This window comes from Ceratotherium simum, chromosome 36 (assembly GCF_057802395.1).
Source record: "Ceratotherium simum simum isolate JZ-2026a chromosome 36, ASM5780239v1, whole genome shotgun sequence".
NCBI lineage: Eukaryota > Metazoa > Chordata > Mammalia > Perissodactyla > Rhinocerotidae > Ceratotherium > Ceratotherium simum.
In genome coordinates this window covers 958787-984362 of record NC_141935.1, presented here as the reverse complement: position 1 = coordinate 984362, position 25576 = coordinate 958787, and the positions used below count along the sequence as shown (strand labels likewise).

The 25576-nt window shown below is 41.8% G+C and overlaps 1 protein-coding gene across 9 annotated transcripts in view; it reads left to right on the top strand.

Annotated features, from left to right (window-relative positions):
* Positions 1 to 25576, top strand: part of PPP1R12B (protein phosphatase 1 regulatory subunit 12B) — a 222809-nt gene that overhangs the window by 126580 nt on the left and 70653 nt on the right. For all 9 annotated transcript variants that reach the window (XM_087424264.1, XM_087424263.1, XM_087424265.1 and 6 more), the window contains 4 exons: positions 1545 to 1748; positions 3665 to 3854; positions 3943 to 4055; positions 5635 to 5676. In XM_087424264.1, the coding sequence (XP_087280390.1) occupies positions 1545 to 1748; positions 3665 to 3854; positions 3943 to 4055; positions 5635 to 5676 (549 nt within the window). The remainder of the gene's footprint in view (positions 1 to 1544; positions 1749 to 3664; positions 3855 to 3942; positions 4056 to 5634; positions 5677 to 25576) is intronic.

Below are 25576 nucleotides of genomic sequence, written 5' to 3'. Positions count from 1 at the left end.
TACCCATTAAACAATAATTCCCTCTCCCCAGCCCCTGGCACCAACCCTTCAGCTTTCCGTCTCTATGAATTTATTCCTCTAGGGACCTCATGTAAGTGGAATCATACGGTATATGTCCTTTTGTATGCTTATTTCACTTAGCATAATGTCTTCAAGGTTCTTCCATGTTGTAGCATGTGTCAGAACTTTCTTCCTTTGTAAGGATGAGTAATATTCCATTGTATGTATGCTCCACATTTTGTTCCTCCATCTGCCAATGAACATTTGGGTTGCTTCTACCTTTTGGCTACTGTGAATAATGCTACTATGAGCATGAGTGTGCAAATTATCTTCAGGGCCCTGCTTTTAGTTCTTCTGGGTATATACCCAGAAGTGGAATTTGCTGAATCATGTATTTCTGTCTTGATACGTACATTCCATTATACTTATCTGTTTTCTTATGTCTTTTCCATGACAGTAAAAGTTTCTTGAGTACAGGAATCATTTGATTTGTCTTTGTAGTTCCAGTTCTTGAAGACACTTAATAGTTCTTTATTAAGAGAATGAGTGAATAGATTAGTGAATAATGAAAAAAAAAAGCAAGTTATGGATATAGTACTTGCCCAACTGCGTTTCAGCTTTGGAACCTCCTTCTCCTGAGAACTTGAGCACGTAACTACTGGAGTTAGGATCAGCTCACTTTCTTCCTCACTCCTTTTCTCCTTCTGCAACGTCTCCTCATTATTTGCTTTTCTTCTGTATTGCTGCTCCTGTGAGCCTGAGGGAACATTAATTATTGGAATGTCCCTGTGTGATTCCTTGGGTTATTTGGGAAATGATGTTAGAGAAAAGCTAGTTTGGGGGAAGGGGGAAGTTTGGTTTTTGTTGTTGTTGTTCTAGCCTGGCTCTGAATTTGCCTTTTTGAGCCTGGTTTTTCTTTTTCTTTTTCTTTCTTCTTTTTTTTTTTTTTTTGAGGAAGACTGGCCCTGGGCTAACATCCGTGCCCATCTTCCTCCACTTTATATGGGACGCCGCCATAGCATGGCTTAACAAGCAGTGCATCGGTGCGCGCCCGGGGTTATGAACCGGTGAACTCCGAGCCACCGCAGCGGAGCGCACGCACTTAACCACTTACGCCACCGGGCCGGCTCCTGGTTTTTCTTTCTATGAGTAAAATTAAGTTTTTCTAGTATCTGCTGTTTAGAGAACCTCTGTTGGTAACCATTTGCTCTTGGGAGGGTAGGGAGCTTTCAAATAAAGATGTTGAGAACCGTTGGTGTGGAAGAAGTACATCTACAACAGGCAGGCTTCAGTGTTGACCTATTTTCTGGAACTCAAATTGGAAAAGCTAAAGTATTATTTGAAATGTACCTAGACTTAAACCTTGGTTCTTTGCACACTGAGGTGTTTATTTTAAACGTATATTGCTTGAATTGACCTCAGAGATTTGGGGATCTTCATTTGGAATTTGATGCTATTAGATCTTTTAGGAAGTTTCCCTGCTTGTTCGTGAAGTTATTCCATGGTTAGAGCGAAACTTCTCTGAACGTGTGATGTTTTCCCAGGGTGTGACCCTGACAGACCTGCAGGAAGCAGAGAGGACTTGCAGCCGGTCGAGGGCGGAGCGGCAAGCTCAGGAGCACCCAGGCCAGAAGCCCGTGGGCGCCGAGGGGCTTGAGGGGAGCACCAAGAAGCCTGAGCCCTCAGCGGCCCCAGCAAAGGGAGCTGGGGAGGGCCAGCAGCCCTGGGGCAGGAGTCTGGATGAAGAGGTGAGCTCGTTTGTGCTGGCACGGACTGTGTGAAAAGCAAGGTAGTTGTGTGGGGAATCTCTTCCTCACTGATAATCCGAGTGCTGTGCTCCTTTTCAGTGGGCAGCTCGTAGAGGACGCTGTACACGTGCCTGTAGTTGACACACCTGCGTGACTGAGAGACTTCAGAGAATGTCAGTCCCTAATGATCATTTTTCTTCTGGGAGTTAACTAATGCTTATTCTTTTTTCCAGTTTTATTGAGATATAATTGACATATAACATTATATTCATTTTAGGTGTACAACATAATGATTTGATATATGTGTATATTGCAAAATGATCACCACAATAAGTTTAGTTAAATTCAACTTAACTAAATTTATTCTTTACCTAAAGAATAAATGTCTTTCTGTTCTAAAAAAGAGGTCATAGTATAATAAAATGCAAATGAAGTATAAGCATTTACTGAGCGTTTATACCAGGCATTATCTTAACTATTTCATGTATTAGTTTGTTTAATCCTTAAAGCAACCCTCTGAGGTAGACATTATTATTCCTATCAAATATGAGGAGACTGATTCACAGAGAGGTTAGATAACTTGCCCAGCATTTCACACAGCTAAGAAGTGGTGGGGCAAAGATCTGCATATCGGCAGTCTGGCTCCACAGCTCGCTGTCTTAACCATCGGTATATTGTTCTCCAAACTCCTGCAAACCTAAGAGCTTACAGAGCACCCCTAGTCCCGTGCCATAGGATGTCACTACTGGGATGGACATTTTAACTCATTTTCCCTTTCTCAAGTGGAGTTGGAAGTCAAAGATATAGGGTTATATTTAGGGTGAACATAACTCCTGGTTTATCTGAGATGGTTCCAATTATACCTGTTATCTGTGTGTAATTATCAATACCACCCCTTTTCACTCTCAGAAGTGTCCCAGTTGGGATGATAAATTACATGGTCCCCACAGTTATAGGAGAAAGGAATCTCCATTTTACTTTAACTCTGCATGGCTAGGCTGCATAAACTAACTGAGATTCTGTTGTTTAATTTGTTTGTCTTACCAGCTACTATTTACTAAGTACTTATTACTAGCTACTGTTCTAAGCACGTAACATACATTATCTCATTTAATCCTCACAACCCTCACTGGGGAAGATACTATCCCTACTTACATACAAGGAAACTGAGGCTCAGAGAAGTTAAGTAACATATTCAGGGTCACATAGCCAGTAAATGCTGAAGCTAGAATTTGAACCAAGGTCTATCTGACTCCAAAGCTTACGTTATTTTATTGCTTCTGCCTTTATAATTTATAAACAAAAATGTATATAATCTCTGTGTGTAGTAAGAATTTCTCTATCTGTGCATCTTAGATAAACCAAGTTAAGGCTTATTATCAGGTCTATCTGTCCTAATGCTCAGGAAAATAAAATTTAAAAGGGAAAATGGGAATTTCTTTGAAGTTTCAATGAGCCTGGTATGGCAAGTGGACAGAGCATTCAGAAAGTGCAGAATGTTCCTGTTTGGTCCCTGTCCTCAGATAACGCTGTGTTCTTCCTTCATATTCCTCAGCTTTCTGTTTTCCTGCATAAACCTTGCCTTTCAGTGCTCCATCTTAAAAAGGCCATCATCCTTTCTAGTTTCATTCCAAAATCAAAGGAATTTTTATTAGGAAGGTTAGTGCTACCTAGTGCCCTGTGGTTGATTTAGGAATCATTCGCTGGCTGCTGTCAACATGGTGATCTATTCAGAACAGGAGTCCAGAAGCTGTTTCCTTTCTTTGATTAACTCACTTCAGCTCAATAGCTACTTACTGAGCGTCTGCTAGGAACAAGCCTCTCGATATAGGAAAAGCCCGTGTTTAATAAACCTGCTGTCCTTATCCCGTGGTTGCACTTGACCTCTAACGTCTCCTCCTGTGGATTACTTCCAGCCTGTCTATCGTCGCCTGAGGTGTCCAACTCAGCCGGACAAACCCACAACACCAGTGTCTCCTTCTGCATCCAGACCCTCTCTCTACACCAGTTCCCACCTACTACGGACAAATAGGTCTTCAGTCCCTGATTCTGAGAGTTCAGAGACCACCACGAACGCTGCAGTTGCAAAAGAAATGGACAAAAATGGTATGTAGAGCTTCAGAAAACGCAGACCTCTCCCCATTGTGCATGCCCCAGATGCTTAACATCTATACTTTGTTTTATCTCTGGCCAGAGAGTGAAGAAGCAGATTTGGATGACCAGTCCTCTCACAGGCTGTCCATCCGTGAGAGGAGGCGGCCCAAGGAACGACGAAGAGGCACGGGCATCAATTTCTGGACAAAGGATGTAAGTAGCCTGGTCTGTGCTAGGACATTTCCCCTTGCCCTTGGCTGCCATCCTTTGTGTTGAGTCAAAGAAAGAGTCCCACATGGAGCCGTGAGTCTTGCAGATTGTCAAGAAATATTCCTGAGGAAAAGAGAAGAAGAAAGACTCAGCCAGTGTGGGACTCGTTTGGTATATTCCTGCTTGATGCCCAGCGCTTAGAGTGGTGCTAAGCACATGGTAGGCACACAGTGAATAACTGGTGAAGAATGAAGACCTTGGAAAATTACTACAACCACATAAACAAAACACAGCAAGCTTGTCAGATTATAGCAGTCCTCTCCAGTATTCCCTAGAAGTCATGTAATTAGTCAACAATATCTTAAAACCCCATATAAGCAGAGATTCTAACTAAATATTTTAGTAGCACTACAAGAATTTCAAGGAACTTAAAATCTCTAAGTAACACAAGTTCATCTGACTCAATTTTACTCTTTTGAAGGAACAAAGGAACAAATAATATAAAACAGATTAACTTTGGGTTTGCACCAGTGCTTACTAACTGCAAACACACTCTCAGTACTTTAATCCACCCTTTTGTTCTGTACTCTTCTCACGCAACTTTGTTACTGGCATTTTAAAAATCAAGTGGCCAAGGGGCTGGCCCCACGGTGTAGTGATTAAGTTTGGTGAGCTCTGCTTCAGTGGCCCAGGTTCCCAAGTTCAGATCCTGGGCACAGACCTACACACCACTCATCAAGCCATGCTGCGGCAGCAGCCCACATATAAAATAGAGGAAGATTAGCACAGATGTTAGCTCAGGGCTAATCTTCCTCAAGCAAGAAAAGAGGAAGATTGGCAACAGACGTTAGCTCAGGGTGAATCTTCCTCAGCAAAAAAAAAAAAAATCAAGTGGCCAATAATCAAGAGATCTCTGGTTACCAGTGACTCATTTGAAAATTAGATAAGCCATTCAGTGAGACAGTAATACTCATCTATTAGAAACTGTTCTTTAGATATTGTATTAGAAACTGTTCTTTAGATAAAAGTATTTCATTGTTATAGACTGATAACTATTGACAGACATGAAATAAAGTCTGTCTTTCTTAAAGATGCCCCTTTTCTAGCTGTTGGTCATTTGATGTTTTTGACTACAGGTGGTGTTCCTAAGCTGTCTGCCTGTGGCGGACTATTCAAAGCAGCAGTAACAGGGCTGGCCCAATGGCATAGTGGTTAAGTTCGCACTCTCCACTTTGACGGCCTGGGGTTCATGGGTTCGGATCCCAGGTGCAGACCGACACACTGCTTATCAAGCCGTGCTGCAGCAGCCGCCCATATAAAGTGGAGGAAGATGGGCATGGAGGTTAGCCCAGTGCCAGTCTTCCTCAGCAAAAAGAGGAGGATTGGCAACAGATGTTAGCTCAGGGCCGATCTTCCTCACAAAAAGAAAAAGCAGTAGTAACAGAGCCTCACTTGGCAGTCAGTTCTCATCGCCCCTGTGTGAAATGCCAAGATGCACAATTGATGGGGCTAACCTTATTGCTCTCAAGGATGTTTGTGACCATGATCCATCCTCTTGTTTTTCTTCTTCCTTCCTTTTCAGGAAGATGAAACTGATGGCTCTGAAGAGGTCAGAGAAGCATGGGTAAGCGACAGCCAGTGAGGCGTATCCCTTTTGGCTCAGCCTTGCTGGTGTGCACACAGTTTTAGTAGAAGAAAGAGCAGGTCCTATGCAGATTTGGGCTGAGGGAGAGTTTGGAGATAGACATTCCTTTGAGAAATGTGGCAGTGTTAGTTGGTGGTGCTCTTTTCTTACATGGTGTAAGAATGCTCTTGCTCTTAAACAAGTTTTCTACATTTTTCTTTGCCTACTGCCAAACACTCACACAATTGTCGGCTCTGTTTGTCTTCTTTTTCTCTCTCGTGAGCATGCTATTGGATTGTATAAAGTACTTTGGAATCTTTGGAAGGAAAGTGAAAAGTGATACTCTTTCTCTTATGGATCTACACTGATAGAAGGAATCATAAATGAGAAGAATGTAAACATCACACAATCTAAAAGTCATTTATATTTGACTTTGAAGTAAGGTTAAACTCCTTGGCTCTTAGGTAACTCAGACCCTGTAAGGCCTGGCATCCAGCTTTTCTCCACTGTGGATGGCCTGGGCCCTGGTTTCCTGAGACTTCAGCTTCCTGTAAGCCACTCAAGCATGATAGCAAGTTAGTGGTTTTCTTATTAGTACCATTTTTCAGGAAGAATAGGATTTGTTATTGACTAAATGAGTTGAGACTACATGTGTTTCTATTAGAAATTATGTAGAAAGATGACCTTTTTGTACCCTACAGTTAGTTGAAAGTATGTTCTCAGAATATATTGAATAACCCATACTGAAAACTGACAACTCATTGTTAGCAGAGGAATTAGAAATACTATGTTATGTCATTGACCTGCCTATATTTTAGTCAAGATCCAAAGTAGTCAATAGTGGCCTTCCAAAAAGCAATGCCCATATGACTAGTGGTGACATAGGTGAGAGTTGCCCTTGGTTGAAGCTGGAGCTACTTCACAAAGATGAGCTCTGTCATGTGGAGATACCACATGGAGGTTCCCTTGGGGCGAGGAGTGTGTGTGTGCGTGTGTGCAAACAGCGACTCTTCAGTTTTTCAAGGGGCTTGGAATGGCTTTTGGAGACAGAAAGAGTGAATATAGGAAAGTTGCTTTGGGGAATTTTGAGATACCTAAAGAGAGAATCTGAGTAATAGAGTACAGAGCACTGAAATGGACTATAATCCCTGGAGGGTTATAGAGGCCTTTAACTTCATAAAGGGAGTTGTGACGAGGAAGGCTTTGTGGTCGTGGAATGTCTTTGTCAGTGAAAATCTTTGTCTGTCTTTCCAAAGTACTTGGCACGGGAAAATCCACCATATAAGGAAAACTAAGATGTTCTTGATGCAGTGCTTCCCAGAGAATTTCATTTTAGGACCATTGACTTAAAATCATAGAAAAGATTTTCTGATTGGTGAGGAAGAGCAGGGACTGTTGAGGTTTGGTGTGAAAGTCATTTATCAGACTGAAAAATGTTTCACTCATCCAGTTGCTTAGGGCATCTCCTAGCATTTACCATGTGTCAAGCAGATGCCAACATGAATCTTAAGAGAAGAATAAATAGCCTGTTCTCTCTAGACTGGTGACTTTGAATGTATGCAGGCGAGCCAGAGTCGGTACAAGCATATTCCAGGTGCTCCTCTCCAGCCCCACCAACAGTGTGAAAGGATAGACAGTGATGAGTCATCACAGGGCGAGGCATCTTTTTTGTAAAAGCCTGACGTTGGCTTGCTTCATTACTCCAGTTTATTTCGATGAAACTCTTAGCGTTTTTCTCAAGTACTCTCTTCTGACGCTAGCAGGCATGATGCCGTTATCCATATGGACCCACAGAGCAACATGCTGGTCATGGCCCAATGTAAATTGCTGCCATCCTACTTCAAGACAGTCAGTAATAACTTATGGCCACTCTTTCTCCCCAACCTCTGTGTCCTTCCATCAGGCAGCAGAGTTGAGCCAACCAAAGGAGGGGCATTCTGTTGAAGTGGCACTGTTAGCTCATCACATGGATACTGCTGAGAAGCCAGGGCAGTTCTTTCTTGTCTTTGTTTTTGGTTCCATAAAACTATATCTGCCATTGAGGTCATGACAGTTCCCTTCTCTGTCTTAGCCTGTTCCTTAAGAGTGGTGGAATCCGTTATTTTTAAAATTAACTCTTTCCAAGTCTCCGACGTCGATTTTTTTAATTGAGATATAATTTACAATCAGTAAATGCGCAGATCTTAAGTGGACTATTTGATGAGTTTTGATGATTGTATCCACCAGTATAAACACCACTCAAATCAAGATACAGAACTTTTCCAACACCTTGAAAAGTTGCCTCGTACCTCCTTCCCTGTCCCATGGGAGGCAACCACGCTTCTGATTTCTGTCACCGTAGATTAGTGTTGCCTGTTCTTGAACCTCGTATATATGAAATTGTACAGTAATAATATTTGATTTTAAGGGTAGACAGGAAACTTTCAGTGGTTATTACCTTCAACTTATGTCTCCAGTCAGGGTTAGAACTAAAATGATTCCGAATATGTACAGACTCTTATTTTCCTCCTCTTAAAGATTTCAAAAGAAGATTCTTTAACCTCTCACGCCCATATATCAGTAACAACAGCATGGTTAAGAAGGCTTTCTGTTGTTTAACCTAAATCCCTGTTGACATCACTGAAATCCATTTCTTCTTTTTGTGTACCTAACTAGAAAATTGTAAGCAGCATTTATATACAGACAAGATTTATGGCCCTGATGTTTGTTAATAATTATGTGATAGAGGAAGACCAGTCATGCATTTCTGTGGTGGTGACACCATGAAACGATGCTTAGAAGGCTGGCGACTTGGCTTAAGCCCAATATTGTGCATGGTTTTAGTCAAAACCCATCCCCATTGGTAAATCCATGGACTGGTGAGACTGGCGATTAATATATAATTTGATGTCTTAGCAGGTCCTCAACAGACGTGTTTTAAGCAAATCTGTTGCGTTATCCACACAGATAGTCTCCAGAAGTCTAATAGATCCTCATCTTGCCAAGTGAAAAGACACTGAGTCTGAGTCTGAATGTGAGGAAGATTATTCCAGTCATACCTGAAAATGCTTGTGTAGCAGGAGCATGTGTGTTTTCTTTCCTGGTGGTAATTGCACAGAATGTGGGGGGTCATAGGCACAGTGTGGGGGATGGCTGTCTGGGTTCTTTCCATCTTTTTACCCACACCTGGGCCTGCCTGCCTTTTGCTTCACGATGAGTTTATCTACTGCATTCTTGTTATTTTCCCCTACTTTCTCCTCTGGATCAGATCTTTCCAAGCCAATTCTGTTGTATAATTGAATTTATCACTAGGGGGCACAGGCAGTCAACAGAAAGATGTTGGTGAACAAGCAGAATGGTGCCCTAGAGAAGCTGGGTAGACAGATGGCTTTTGTTTTAAAGGAATTGTTGAAGAACCCAGTTCAGTGTGGTAAAGTTACTTGCCTCCCAACTTTTGGGAATTTAGAGATAACTTGAGTTAGGAACCTCAGTTTACAGTTAAGAAAACTGAGACCCAGAGAAGTCAAGAAGTATTCAGGGACATCCAAGCTGTGTAGGTGAGCACCCGTGCCTGTGTCAGAGAGCCTTTCACCTGACTGTAGGAAGCAGACCTGAAGTTAGAGAGTGTGTCCTCTCCATCCCCTGTTCATCCATTTAGTTTTTCACTCAGCAGTTTACAGGAACTGACCTGCTAGTAGCATCCCACCTCCTTGAGTGAAGGAACATCTTCTTGGAGTACAACTTAAAAACCTACTCTGAGTACCAAGACTCATTGGGTAGAGCATCAGCATTCTTCTGCTGTCCTTGACATGGGTGGGTAGTTAACATCTGGCAGGAAGTAAGAATTTCCATACTGCAATTAGGAAAATGCTTCACCACCCCCAAAATCCCTGTGGCTTTTAGGCAAATCAGATGGCGCTCAATCTGAACAAAATCGCTAAAATCTTACCCTCAAAGTTAGCAATATAGCTCTCCCAGTCCAGAATGGAACCAGTAGGTCTGGACCAGTAATCACCCCTCAAAATGCACTGGGAAAGGAAATTTGTTAAGGAATTACTAATTCATGGATAATAAGGTATCTACCTGAGGTACCTGGTGGCATACTAGTGGAGAGAGAAGTTGGTGAAGTGTTCCAAAAGAGATAAGCAATTAATGTAAGGTTCTAAACTAAATACAGCAGAGAAGCATACTGAAATTTGCTGGCAAAGCTTGGTTTTGAACTAAGCTTTAACAGAAAATAAAACTTGCGTTGGGATCCGCTTGGCCCCAGAAATGTCTCTAATACCAAAAGCCACTGAATGCATTTCCCATTTTGTCCTGCCTTTTGTTTTATACCCTCCTTTTCATTCATTCGCTGAACAAGCACTTTTCGGTGCCTGTTGCGATCAGGCCATTTTCTAGATGCTGGAATTCGACAGTGAACAAAAGCCCTGCTCTCGTGGAGCCGACACTCTAGTGGAGGAGGTGGACAGCAGATAGAAGAGTGTGCAGTAAATCGCGTGTGAAGAGGCAGTGACTGCTGTGGGAAAACTGTGGTTGAGTAGGGTAGGAGGGTCAGAAGTGCCCGAGTAGGGCAGGAGGCTGACATTGCAAGTAGGGTGGTCAGTTGGCCGTGTTGAGAAAGCACCATCTGAGCCTAGACTGAAAGGAAGCAGGATGGGGAGCCGTGAGTCTGTGGGGTGAGCGTTACAGGCAGGGGACAGCACTTGTGGAGACTGAGGTGGGAGTGTGCCTGACAGGCTGGAGGACAGGCGAGAAGACCCATGTGGTGGAGCAGAAGGGGCAGAAGGGCCCAGTGGCGGAGGCTGGTAAGTCATTGCAAGGGCTCCGCTGTCATCTGAAGGAGCAGGCAGCGTTCTCGAGTTTTGAGCAGAGGAGTGATGTGATTATACCTACACTGTAAAGGGTTGCTATGCCTGCTGTCTTGAGAGTATACGCTAAAGGGAGATGGCTGGAAGCAGGGCCCTCAGTTAGGAGGCTGTTAGAATAATCCAGGGGAGACTGAGGTGGTTTGGACTGGGGTAGTAGTAGGGGTAGTTTTCATATTCAGAATATATTTTGAAGTTGGAACCAACAAGATTTGCTGTTGGATTCCATATAGGGTGAGGAGAACAGGAGGGAGGGGGGGTCAAGGTTAACACCAAAGGTTTTAGCTAAGGCAACTGAAAGGATGAAGTTTGCATTAAAAGACTACTCCATGGAAAAGACTATGGGAGGAATAGATCTGGTGGGGGAAGAGCAGGCATTCAGTTTTGGTTTTAGAAGTGTTAAATTGCTTATTTCTGAGGGATGTCCCCCATGGAAACCTCAAGGGAAGAGTCAGAGATAGGAGTCAGGAGCTCAGGCAAGAGGTGCGGGCAGGACATGTGAACTTGGCTGTCAGTAAACGTGCAGGGTGTATTTAAGCCATGAGATTGGGTGAGATCCCCAGATAACGAATATAGACAGAGAAGAGGCCCGAAGACAGAGCCCTGGGCACTGCGGAGTTCTGAGTAGGAGAAGGGGAAGAAGCAGCAGAGGGCTGAGGACCGGGCACTGGGCTCTGACGATGTGCAAGCTCCCCTCTTTCCAAAACAAAGTCAGACAAACAGAAAACACTCACACAGCAGCAGGCAGTTTTGCTGCTGTTGTTTTACCCTTTTTTCTCAGCTTGTGTAGGGAGGTCACCCGTGCCGTCTGCTTGGTCCGTGTGTAGGAGCCGTGCAGTAGCATAGGGGCTGCTATCCCAGAGCGCCCCTGGACGTCTCTGCAACAGAAATTGCTGCCTCTTGGCAAACCCTCTCTGGAGGCCTCTCAAGTCCAGCAATGTCCTAAGACTGTTTTTGTTACATCAGGGAATTCTGTTGGTTAACCATATCTGTGCATGATCAAGTCACCGTGTCTGCGTGTGATCTTTTAAGTTGGCATAGCTTGTGGTCCCCTTTACTTTACCTGATTTTCCTCAGTTTTATTACATCTTTGAATAACTAGCACTTCTGTTTCATTTAAGAGGAGATTTTCTTTGAAAAACTTATTTCTAAATGCCACTGTGTACTAAACTCTGGTTTAGCTCTGTGATGGCTAGAATGGCAATTACAGAGTTTGAATTTTAGAACCAAAAGAAACTTTCAAGACCATCTAGTTAAACTTCTCATTTAAAGATAAGAACTGAGGCCCAGAGAGGTTAAGCAGCTTCCCAGGATCACACAGCTGTGTTCTTGGTCTGCGGCTACTGCTACCTTCAGTTGAATCTCTGTGTCTGTTGTGGATCATATGTGATGTGCTGTGACAACAAGCAGTATAGCACAGCAGTTACTAGTGCAGACGCTGGAGCTGAGCTCCCTGGGCAAACCCCCCCTCAGCTGCTTAACTATTGTGGATAAGTTGCTTAACCTCTCTGTGCTTCAGTTTTCTCATCTGTAAAGTGGGGATAATAATAGTATCTACCTCTCAGAGTTGTGGAATGAAAATGAGTTACACATTTAAATAGAGATGATTGAGATCCATGCAAAATTATTTTCCAAATCCATAGGTTTCTAAATGTGGATGAGAGGAAGGCTTCTGGAATACTTGACTTTAGAATCATGTGATATTGAGGTTATTTATTAATTTATCCATAAAATAGATTGTTGTGAGTCAGAGAAGTAGGACAGGTTTCTCCTTAACTCCAGCATGTGTCTGTTTTCTGAAAATGTACCTGATGAATTTCGAGAAGTAAATTTTAAAAGAGGGTTGCCAACGTCAGGGAGAAGAAACGGGTCAAGAGGGAAGGATAAGAACTAAATATGTCATGTTTTGTGCAGACCCTTTGAGCGCCTGACCGAGCCCTGCAGATTTCTCTGTCGACGGAGCAGGCTCTCCTCTTTGTGCCTAAATTGCCCTCCAGTCTATGTTTCTCTGCCAGTGCTCCCAACAGTTCTGTGTCATAGATCTTCATTTTCCCCCACTCTCTTCCTTTTGAGTGAAGAATAGCCCTTTTTCCTATTTGCTCTAATTTTTCACAGCTTTGCTTCTGGCTGTCTGCTGGACCTTTTCCGCTCTCAATCGGTATTTTTTATCTTGTTACTTAATCTCATGAAGCCCCGTCATCTGCTGGAGGGTACCCAGCGATTTTCTATCCACTGTCCACTGCTGGGCAGTCTCTCTCCCTTTCTCCTTTTAGGTAAAATCCTGTGACCGTTTTGCTTTCCCCCCTCTCTGGGGCCTGATTGCCTAATATGGTAAGGTATGTCCCAGACAGGACTGCACTGTTGAGATAGAACAAGAGTTTGACTCAGTTTAAAGACACAGTAGGTGAGCTATCAGATAGAGTTAGTTATTTATGCAGTAAAGCAGTGTTTTTCACAGTGTACCGTATAACAACCACAATCTTTTTTTTTTTAAGGCAAGCCTCTCTTCCTTTCAATAGAGTGAAAGGATAAAAAATATAGATTTCCCTTCTCAGCCTCTTTAGCCAGATAAGAAAAAAAAAGGAAAAGGTAGTTAACTTGACCCCAGAATGAGAGGGTTTTGAAAAGTCTGAGAAATTTGATAATATAGTGCTCATAAGGATATAAAAAATAAGAATAGATTTAATAAGCGGTAGCTGTTCTAAACAGTCCTGTTGTCGCCAGCCTCTGGGAGTTGGCAGGCATTGTGCATGTAGAGAAGCGAGCTGTCCCGGACGTACAGTTGATGACAATGGGCAGTCCCTGGGAAGGAGATGGGGACTGGGAAATGGCAGCCAACCAGGCTGTTGGGGAAGCTGCCTTCTCTCCAGTGTGTGCTGAAGAGTCTTCTCTAGTGGAAAGTATTCCCACGTCAGCCTGGGAGGGTCTTTCCCACCACTGTACGTGAGCTCTTGCTTTGCAACTGTTGCTTCTTAAAATACTGCAGATGTGGTGATTTTCTATATATAGGTCACTTGTCCCTTGCTCTGGCCCAAGACGTATAAACGGTCTCAAGAATAGTTTCTTTTGGCATCTTCCTTTTAAGGACTCTATTAATTTTCAGTCGTGCTGTTGCCTAGGAAATCTCAGTAAGCAAAGCTTACATGTATTCCTTTGGGACCCTGTAAAGTTTGGACCCACTGCCCCATTATGTCAGTGAATTCTGCTTTAGTCAGAAATCTTTTTTAAGATAGAATAAATTGACCCTCAAGGTATCTGTTTGGGCTTTGCTCAAATGTCCTCTCCAGAGCTGTGGAAGGTTATCAGCCACTAAGGATGGTACAGTGAGCCTCTTGACCTTTCCTTTTCTTCCCATTTCTTCCTTCTGCCTCCAGCTGCCTTCCAGGTCTCAGTTTGTGTTAGCGACCTGTGACCTTATGTGTCTTTGTTAGAGGGACACTGATGAACTTGAAACTCTGCTGGATATTTCATAATTTTTATGATTATAAAGGTAATACATTTCATTATAGAAAATATATGAAGTGTGGAAACGTATAAAGCAGTGGTTGTCACAAGCAGCAGGAGTGTTTTAGAGGAGGTTGTAGAAATTCATAGGGGTCCTTTCGGGAGTCACAGTGATGGGGGCTGTTCTACATGCATTCAGTTTGGATGGTGCCAGAGATGCTCGCTCTCCTAATCTGTCCCATATAACAAACAGTTGTTCTACAGCTCGCTTGACTTCTGAGTGTCTCCCTGAACAGTTATAGATGAAATTATCTCTATTATCTGAGTCCAAAACCAAACTTGATTTTATGTACAAACTCACATTTTTTGGCTGAGAGAGGTTCTAAAAATTCCACCACCATGTAAATTTGGGAAAAACTGTACTTAGTTGTACTCAACCCTGATGGTGGTGCCACTTGTAAAATGACATAATTGTACATACACTCCAGGTTCGCACTTGACTTCTGCCTTCATGATGCTTCTGTGATGGGTCCAAGCCTCTTACTACTTCATTGTGCCTTCTAGTATTATTGGCCCAAGAATTTACACATTGAAATACATATTTCACTATAAGTTATTTTCCTTTTGTTTCTTCTTCATATCTTATTATTGATTTTTTGTTATTTTAGCTAAGTTTTATATCTGTGAATTTCATTTCAGGATAGTAACGGTTGGGGCATATTAGAAAATATTTGTTATAAAAGGGGATTCTTTCTGCTATAAAGAACAAGAAAGAATTGTTCAAAGTCATACCACTCAAAAGAGATTACTGTTTAACATTCTGGTGAATTTCCTGCTGGTGTTTTTCCTAAGTTGTTTGTTTGTTTATTTTAAACATATTCAAGACCAACTAAGGACATTCTTGAGAAAAGGATCTTTTTCAACCTGAGCATTCCTCAGACCCCATCATTACCATGATGACAGTTTCATAACGTTGTCTTCAAAGCACTTGGGTTCACCTCTTTTATCAAAGTGCTCAGTCCTCTGATGGCTTTGACCACAGAGAGCCTGCAGGGATCATTGCTCCTCTTTCTGATGGAGTCCAGGGTCGCCTTAGTTACAGAAGTACTCGTTTCTTCTGTTGATAGCGTGGCTGGAGAGCTTTAACCACAGCTTAGGCTTAGCTAATGTCAGAGTTCCAGCCCCATGATTGAGGTGAAAAGCTTAGTGTGGGATTTGTAGCTCTTTTTCAGCAAATGGAGTGTTTCTAGATTTGCCCCAGCAGGAATGTTGAGCTCGAGGCACTAACAGATGTTGCCTTTAAATGTGTTATTTTGGTAGAACCTGAAAGGTGGGATAGTTGGGGTGAAAAGATGAATGTCTACAATCTACCAGTCTTAATTTTCTCCATACCATCTCAGTTTTCAATCAAGCAAGTTCAAGACTCAGACAGCAGCCATTTAGTGACATGAATTTCTTTCATAAAAAACCATAATACTATATCCAAATATGACCCTTTCAGGTACATAAGTGTTCACACAGGTGTGCCTTAACAGACTGTGTGCTTTTAAGAATACTTGGCTTTTTTTGTCCTTTAAAATTTTTTTGTTTTCTTACAACCTAAACTCTTACACCTTAAGCTATGCCAATGTTATTGACTACTGAGAAGAAAGGAGGGATATTTGAAAAACCCATTGGCAAATTAATAGCTCAAACTAAAATGTTTAGTCTGGTCTTGGAGCTTATAGCTCTAGCCATGTTTCTGAAATTTTTTTCAGGTGATAGAAGCATTTTAAGAGGAAAATAACGTGTTTGGATATTATATGACCAAATAAAACATTTTATGCTTTAAGATGGTGTGTCACTTAGGCATTGGGGGACTTTGAAAAGTGATATACCAAATTGGTGAGTCATGGGGCTATGGTGACTGAATGCTAAGTGTCTCATTCTCCAAGTGTCTGGTATAGCTACGTGCTGGCTGTTGTGGAGGGTCAACACTCTGCCTTTCTGAGGCCCATGGGGAGGGCAGATGTTTATGCCTATTCTCCAGCACGGTGTGTTAGAGGAGGGACAGTGGCAACAGGGCCAGCCTAGCCTTCATCTTTGGCACATAATGCTCTAGGTCAGGGCTCAGCAAACTCTTGATGTAAAGAGCCTGATTATAAATATTTTCTACTTTGCAACTACTCAACTCTGCTGTTGTAGCAAGAAGGCAGCCATAGACAATATGTCAATAAATGGGAGTGGCTGTGTTCCAATAAAACTTTATTTACAAAGGCAGGCTAGTGGGCCACATTTGGCCTCCGGGCCAGGCCACGGTTTGTCAGCCTCTGCTCTAGGTTACTGATTCGGAAAGTGTTTGCTATTGTCAACATGACTCCAATGTCAGTTTTCTCTCTTCCAAGCACTTCTCTGGTAATTTAGCATTTTTCCAATTCCTCTGACTCTTTAGTATCATCGACACTTTGTAGGGCAAGGGAAGTCATCTATTTGGAGGGATACATGTTGTTTGTCCTCACTTGGAAAAGCATTGATGAGTTTTGGTCCTGCTGCTGGAAATAAGCTGTAAAGCTTCCTAAATGAAGGAGTGAAGGGGGAGAGTTTCTTCCACATCATTTTAAATGGAGTTTCTCTTCAGTTTCAGTGCGTTACCGTTTGAGGAGAAAATCTGAAATGGTTGGTTCTCCCAGTATGTCCCTATCTATTTTTCTCATCTGGTCCTATCCCTCCTTACCTCCCAAAGACCTCTCTCTGAGATTAGTTAAAATTACAGTTTGGGGATATATAATCACTTGACACTTGAGAAATTCTGCCTTTTGTAGACTATGACTGTAAATAAGTTTGCCTTTAAGGCTCACAAATTCTTGGAAGGGTGCCTGTCAGAAGATTGTTAATTGCTGTCATTTGCTTTAATTGCTGGTTGTCATTTGAATTCCTTAGTCAGGAGTAGATTGTAGAATTTATTAGTCTTTTTTGTCTTGTTAACTTTCAGTCTGCAGAATATATGCAGGAAGAATTTAGGAAGGGTTTGTGGAGCAGGTGACAGAAATCTTCAAAGCTTTGACCACGGGCTTACTTGAAATGATAGTTAAGAGGAGTAGCTTTTTGGAAAGAGAAGCTAAAATTCTGATTCTTCAACAACTTTAAGGAAAAAAGTGATGAAAACTGGCAGTATGTCACAATAAAGACTCAAGTCAGGTATATTTGATCCTGGGTTGGCACAGTTAATTTTGTGCCAAGTAAACAAAGCAGATACTTGCTGTAGCATAAAGATCTACCTGACATACATGCTGTCTGAGCAGTCTTAGGTCACTGGTGACCTCTGGTGCTCTGGAATAAAACTAATGAGATATTGTTTGGGCAACTTATAAATCATTTCTGGAGGGCTTGACTTGGAGCTAGGGGCAGGTTTGGATACTGATATCCAGCGAGCTGAGCCATTCTCAGTGATAATTACCTGATAGGTAAGGCTCCTATAGTAGACTTCCTCAAACTTGTCAGTAGGAATCATTGGCTCATTTGTTTCTAATACAGATTTTCAGGCCCCTCTCTGAAGATTCTGAATTAGGAGGGGTGTGGTGGTAGAGGGTGGAAAGCCTGGGAATCTGTGTCCTAGAAATCTCTCAGGTGCTTCTTACCAGGCAAGTTTGACAGACACTGTTCCTATCAAATGGAACGTAAGAATCTGGTGTTCATGGAGATACGAGGGCTGGAGATAAATGTATTTGAGAGTCATTGCCTTAGCGACGGTACTTAGAGATAGAGGACTGGGTGAGATCTCTCAAGAAAAGGGCGTAGCTGAAGACAACAGAGCCTGTGACTGCATTACTCCAGGGCCAGCCCTAGACAAGAATGGGAGTGTTTCTTCCATTGTAGCAGGAGAACATGCACCATGCACAAGCAGGAGGCAAGTTGGTGGATCTCATGCTGGGAAAGTGAAGTAGATCTGATCTCGCTTTTTGTGATAAACACACACACACACACACACACACACGTATACACTCTAAAGAGCACTTAGAGCCTGAGTCCAGAGGAAAGATAATGAACTAGGTTTCTAATGGTAGGTATGGATCGAGTGGGAGAAATTTAAGAACTATGAAAACTCAGCAGGATTTGATATTTTACTGGAGTGGAGGGTGAACACAAAGAGGAGTCTAGGAAGGTTGAGCAGATGCGTGGACTGGTATAAACAGTATGGGCTTTGGAGGCAGAAGACCCAGGTTCCGAGCTGGTCGCATCTCTTAGCTGGATGGTCTTGAAAAAGTAATTTAACCTCTCTGAAGTTTGAAAGTGCTTTAATTAACTGTAAAAATGAGATTATCATCTCCCTATCTTGTAGGCTCAATGTAAGGAACAGCAGTAATAATGTATTTCACTTTAAATAGTGCCTAGCTTTAGTGAGTTTTTAATAAATGAAAGCTACCAGTATAATGGTACTTCATCAGTCTTTTTTTTCCTGTCTTTGAGCTTTCACCCATGTTATCCTGTTCCCTGGAATGCTCTTCCTCTCCCCATACCCTTTTTTAACACACCTTCGAGTTGTAGGTTAGGCCCCATCTCTGAGAAGCCTTCCTTTGACCTCTCCTCAGACCAGACTAGGTTCTTCTCAGTATCTTGAATTAATCTTTAATACACAGTGATAATCATTACTGTCTTGTATTTGCCAGTAAAACCAAAATTTTTCAAGGTCTCTTTCTTATTCATTATTTTACCCCTAGGATCTAGCAGAATACTTGGTATTTAGGTATGTTTTCTGTGAAAATTTGAATGATTAATGACATTCGTGTTTCCAGTTTTGATAACCACGTGGATAATATGCCATTCATGACATTGGGGACTCAGGAGAAAGAACATGTTTGGGGATGAAGATCATGATTTTGCTTTTGGACATACTGAGTTTGAGGTCCCTATCAGACATAGGAAAGTAAACCCCCTAAATGAGCCTGAAGTGTGGGGTAGTTCCGCAGCTAGAGACAAAGATGTGGAGGGTATTAGCCTGCTGCTAGTAGTGTTAAGCTATGAGAAGGATGCTGTTTTCCAAGGATTACTTGTAGAGCATTTGTTCTCAACTTTTTTGTTCCCGGTGTTTGGGGCGTATGAGGCACTCGCACGAGTAGCTGTGGTTCAGTGTCGTGGTGATTCTAAAGCAGGGCAGGCAGGAGGGACACGTTCTCCTGTCAGAAGGCCTGATAGGAGGGAGGCCTGTCGGAATGTGGGGTGCTAAGGAGGACCACTGCTGTGAAGAAAGGAGAGGAGACAGTTTAGAACAGAGGCTGGGGGCACCGGTGTTTACGGGGCAGGTGGAGGAGGAGAGGGGCTCAGGAAAGATAGCAGAGAGGAAATAGTCAGAGAAGAAGGAAAAGAGCCAGGGAGGAATAGTGTTCCACCAAACAGGGGAGTGACAAGTTTTAAGGACTCTAGGTGACAGAAACTTAACTTCGTATAGGTCAAGCCAAAAGGCTGTGTAAGTGAGAAACCTGCATATTGATCCTGGGCTGGCTCAGGCATAGCCGAATCCAGGAGGCTGAAGCTGTTGCCAGAGCTCAGCCTTCTTTGTGTAGTCACAGAGGAGAAATACCTTCTCTATCCTGGTGCCCATGTATCTGATTGACCTCACTTGGGTCAGGTGAACTTCCCTGAACCATTTTCTGTAGCCAGAGATTAGATGGGACAGAGTTAGACGGGTAGTACAGCATAGTGGTTAAGAGCCTGCACTCTGGGAGCAAGCCGTCTGAGTTCACATCGCTGCTCTGCTACTTACTGTGTAACCTTGGGTGAGTTACGTACTCCTCCTGTGCCTCAGTTTCCTCAACTCTAACATGGGAGGAGCAATAGCACCTACCGCATAGGTCCTTTCTTTAAATGGGATGATACATATGAAACTGATAGGACAGTGTCTGGCACAAAGAAAGTGCTCAGGGGATGTTAGCCTCCGTGGTGATGACAGTGACGGTGGCAGTGGGGGTGGGGGGATAGCAGTAATGGTGCTGCAGCAGCAGCTCCACTTGATGCAGGGGAGGGTGGGAGAGGGTCAGCTAACTGGAATAGGCTCCCCACAGAACATAGGGGTTCTGTTACCCCAAGAAGAGAAAGGGGTCAGGTGCTGGAAAGAGACCGTCGCTCCTGCAGCCCTCTGCAGTCATGTCCAGTTGGCTCTGTCACCCACGCCGAGTTTGGGAACTCCTCTGTGTCCTGTGGGTTTTGCACTGAGGAGGCATTGCTGACTTCTGAGGGCAGTTTTGTGGCGGGGCGGGTGGGGGAGGTGCTGAAGCAGTGGTATCTTCTCGTTGTGACTCTGCATGTAGTGATTTTGATGCATTTTCTGGGGGTTAAGAGCATCTGGTGAGTAGCCATTTGCTTTGTGGGCAAAGTTCCAAGATAGTTGGTCATTAAAAAAAATCATCTTCATAAAGTCTTGGAGAGTTCAAACAGGTCGAATCATCATATCATTTGGCAGATTATGTGACTGTGCCGTTCCATGCTTCACTCTGGTTGCTTCCCCTGACGATCCTCTTCCACATTTCTGCTCTCTCTCTGTTGAGAACAGATGGTTGATCAGCATTCTTGCCTGCTCCTGCAAGGACATTTTGAAGGAATGAAAAGCAAACATGACTGCACCTCATTGGAGTATTTTCCACGTGTTAGTTGTTGGATGGTTTACGAGATGGGTTGTTAGTCACTGTCAGTTCTCGCTGCTGGCAGCGCTGTCTGGACCTACCTTCTGTCCTCTGACCGTGTTTCTGCCTTTTTTGTGTTTTAGCTTGCTTGTTTACAGAACACTTTTGGGGAGAAAGCCTAATTCAGGATTGACAAAGTTCTGCTAAGCCACCCCAAGATTATTCTTAGCTAAAGAAGTTTTATAGAGTGCAGTTGTGGAAAACAGCCCTTACAGGTTCTGGGTTAATCTAGAATGGCTTCCTAAAGGAAAAATTTTAGAAGAATAATATGGGAGCCTTTTCCTCCCAGCTCTCCCCCTCCTCAGTTACATTGTCATCCCAGAAAAATATAACAAATAAAACAAAACTATATAACATGAGTATCAGGAAAAAGTCAGGAACTGAGATGAGCTTCCAACTTTACCATTAATAAAAGCAGATTGCCGTGTTACAGATTGCTCTAAGATGTTCCTAGCTGTGTATTTAGGTTAGTTCCTTAATGCAAGTTTATTCGAGAATTTACTTCCTAAAAATGTTTTTTTACTGCAACCTACAACTGAGCTTCAAGAAATAAATTTGATTTAGATAGTAATGATTCTTAGAAAACTATTTCGAAACAGACAACTAGTTGACAAGTAGAAAGGGAAGTATGTAACCTCACTAGTATTCAAAACCATAAATTAAAATTATAATGAAGTAGGACTTTTTTTCCACCAACCAGAATAGGCAGAGATTTTGAAGTGATAATGCCCAGTTTAGGTGCGAGTACAGTGAAATGGGCTTTCTCATCTTTTATTAATGGGAATGCAAACTAATACATCCTTTTGAAACGCACACGCGAAACTCTCAAAAGCCCCCGATTGATTCAGAATTTCCACTTATGGAAATCTGTCTCTAGGAAACTATCCTAAGAATGAAAAAGAAAAAGAAAGCCTTCTGTTGAGAGATTTTCCTCACAGGGTGTGTTATGTACATGTGGCTCTATACACATTTATTCATTCAGTCGATGCTTGAGTGCCTGCCATGGGGAAGGCTGTTTGTTAGGTACTGTTGCACAAAGCAGATGGAGTCCATTTTGCTGTTTACAGTAGTGGGAAAAGTGGAAACAACCTAAATGTCCAGCGTTCTGGCAGTAGTCAGCATGCTGTGACTCATCCACGTGGTGAATATTGTGAGTCGTGGTTTGCTCTAGCATGCCCAGACTGCTAGCTGTTTACAGGCATTTCCTTGGAGTAGATTGGAGTAGGAGGCAGCCATTTAAAAACGAGTTACAAAGGCAGTGTCACAACCTGGACAAATGCTTATGATGACATTACTGAAGGAATAGTCTGCAATTCAATATGTAATGTGAGTGCAACTCTGGAGGGGAGAGGATTCTCAGGCCCGGGGGGCGTCACCGTGGTGTTGACAGTGGGTGTGTTTACGGTGAGGCTAAATATGACTGACTGTTTTCTTTTTTTTTTTATTATTTTTTATAATTTTTTGTTTATTGCAGTAACATTGGTTTATAACATTGTATAAATTTCAGGTGTACATCATTATACTTTTATTTCTGCATAGATTACATCATGTTCACTACCCAAATACTAATTACAACCCATCACCACACACATGTGCCGAATTATCCCTTTCACCCTCCTCCCTCCCCCCTTCCCCTCTGGTAACCACCAATCCACTCTCTGTCTCTATGTGTTGGTTTATTGTTGTTATTATCTACTACTTAATGAAGGAAATCATATGGTATTTGACCTTCTCCCTCTGACTTATTTCACTTTGCATAATACCCTCAATGTCCATCCATGTTGTCACAAATGGCTGGATTTCATCGTTTCTTATGGCTGAGTAATATTCCACTGTGTATATATACCACATCTTCTTTATCCATTCGTCCCTTGATGGGCACTTAGGTTGCTTCCAAGTCTTGGCTATTGTGAATAACGCTGCAATGAACACAGGGGTGCATGTATCTTTATGCATTGGTGTTTTCAAGTTCTTTGGGTAAATACCCAGCAGTGGAATAGCTGGATCATATGGTAGTTCTATCATCGATTTTTTGAGGAATCTCCATACTGTTTTCCATAGTGGCTGCACCAGTTTGCACTCCCACCAGCAGTGTATGCGAGTTCCCTTCTCTCCACATCCTCTCCAACACATGTTCTTTCCTGTCTTGTTAATTATAGCCATTCTGACGGGCATGAGGTGATATCTCATTGTAGTTTTGATTTGCATTTCCCTGATAGTTAATGATTTTGAACATCTTTTCGTGTGTCTGTTGGCCATCTGTATATCTTCTTTGGAGAAATGTCTGTTCAGGTCTTTTGCCCATTTTTTAATTGAGTTGGTAGTTTTTTTGTTGTTGAGATGCATGAATTCTTTATATATTTTGGAGATAAAGCCCTTATCAGACGTATGGTTTGCAAATATCTTCTCCCGATTGTTAGGTTGTCTTTTCGTTTTGTTGATGGTTTCCTTTGCTGTGCAGAAGCTTTTTAGTTTGATGTAGTCCCATTTGTTTATTTTTTCTGTTGTTTCTCTTGCCCAGTCAGACATGGTGCTTGAAAATATGTTGCTAAGACCGATGTCGAAGAGCTTACTGCCTATGTTTTCTTCTAGAAGTTTCATAGTTTCAGGTCTTACATTCAAGTCTTTAATCCATTTGGAGTTAATTTTTGTGTATGGTGTAAGGTAAGGGTCTACTTTCATTTTTTTGCATGTGGCTATCCAGTTTTCCCAACAACCGTTTGTTGAAGAGACTTTCTTTTCTCCATTGTATGTTCTTGGCTCCTTTGTCAAAGATTAGCTGTCCATAGATGTGTGGGTTTATTTCTGGGCTTTTGAGTCTATTCCATTGATCTGTGTGTCTGTTTTTGTGCCAGTACCATGCTGTTTTGGTTACTATAGCTTTGTAGTGTATTTTGAAATCAGGGAGTGTGACACCTCCAGCTTTGTTCTTTTTTCTCAGGATTCCTTTAGCTATTCGGGGTCTTTTGTTGTTCCATATAAATTTTAGGGTTCTTTGTTCTATTTCTGTGAAAATTGTTGTTGGAACTTTGATAGGGATTGCATTGAATCTATAGATGGCTTTAGGAAGTATGGACATCTTAACTATGTTAATTCTTCCAATCCAAGAGCATGGAATATCTTTCCATTTCTTTGTGTCTTCTTCAGTTTCTTTCAGCAATGTTTTATAGTTTTCAGTGTACACCTCTTCACCTCTTTGGTTAAGTTTATTCCTAGGTATTTTATTCTTTTTGTTGCAATTGTAAATGGGATGGTATTCTTAATTTCTCTTTCTGCTACTTCGTTGTTAGTGTATAGAAATGCAACTGATTTTTGTATGTTGATTTTGTATCCTGCAACTTTACCGTATTCGTTTATTACTTCTAAAAGTTTTCTGGTGGATTCTTTAGGGTTTTCTGTATATAAAATCATGTCATCTGCAAATAGTGACAGTTTCACTTCCTCCTTTCCACTTTGGATCCCTTTTATTTCTTTCTCTTGCCTCATTGCTCTGTCTAGGACTTCCAATACTATGTTAAATAGGAGTGGTGACAGTGGGCATCCTTGTCTGGTTCCTGTTCTTAGAGGGATAGGTTTCAGTTTTTCACCATTGACAATGATATTAGCTGTGGATTTGTCATATATGGCCTTTATTATGCTGAGGTACTTTCCTTCTATCCCCATTTTATTTAGAGTTTTTATCATAAATGGATGCTATATATTGTCAAATGCTTTCTCTGCATCTATTGAGATGATCATGTGATTTTTATTCTTCATTTTATTAATGTGTATTACGTTGATTGATTTGCGAATGTTGAACCATCCCTGCATACCTGGAATAAATCCCACTTGATCATGGTGTATAATCTTTTTAACGTATTGTTGTATGCGATTTGCTGGTATTTTGTTGAGGATTTTTGCATCAATGTTCATCAGTGATATTGGCCTGTAATTTTCTTTTTTTGTGTTGTCCTTGTCTGGTTTTGGTATCAGGGTAATGTCGGCATCGTAGAATGAGTTAGGGAGCTTCCCCCCCCTCCTCAATTTTTTGGAAGAGTTTGAGAAGGATAGTTATTAAGTCTTCTTTGAATGTTTGGCAGAATTCACCAGGGAAGCCGTCTGGTCCTGGACTTTTATTTTTGGGGAGGTTTTTGATTACTGTTTTGATCACGTTACTGGTGATTGGTCTATTCAAATTCTCTACTTCTTCTTGATCCACTTTTGGAAGGTTGTATGATTCTAAGAATTTATCCATTTCTTCCAGATTGTCGAATTGGTTGGCATATAGCTTTTCATAGTATTCTCTTATAATCTTTTGTATTTCTGAGGTGTCTGTTGTAACCTCTCCTCTTTCATTTCTGATTTTACTTATTTGTGCCTTCTCTCTTTTTTTCTTGGTGAGTCTAGCTAAAGGTTTGTCAATTTTGTTGATCTTTTCAAAGAACCAGCTCTTGGTTTTATTAATTTTTTCTATTTTTTTTTGGTCTCTATTTCATTTATTTCTGCTCTTATTTTTATTATTTCCCTTCTTCTACTGATTCTGGGCTTTGTTTGTTCTTCTTTTTCCATTTCCTTTAGGTGCATTGTTAGATTGTTTATTTGAGATTTTTCTTGTTTGTTGAGATAGGCCTGTATTGCTATAAACTTCCCTCTTAGAACTGCTTTTGCTGTATCCCATAAATTCTGGCATGTCGTATTTTCATTTTCATTTGTCTCCAGGTATTTTTTGATTTCTTCTTTGATTTGTTTGTTGACCCAGTCGTTGTTCAGTAGCATTTTGTTTAATCTCCACGTATTTGTGGCTTTTCTGATTTTCTTCCTATAGTTGATTTCTAGTATCATACCGTTGTGGTCAGAAAAGATGCTTGGTATTATTTCAATCTTCTTAAATTTATGGAGACTTTCCCTCTTTTGTGGCCTAATATGTGATCAATCCTGGAGAATGTTCCATGTGCATTTGAAAAGAATGTGTAT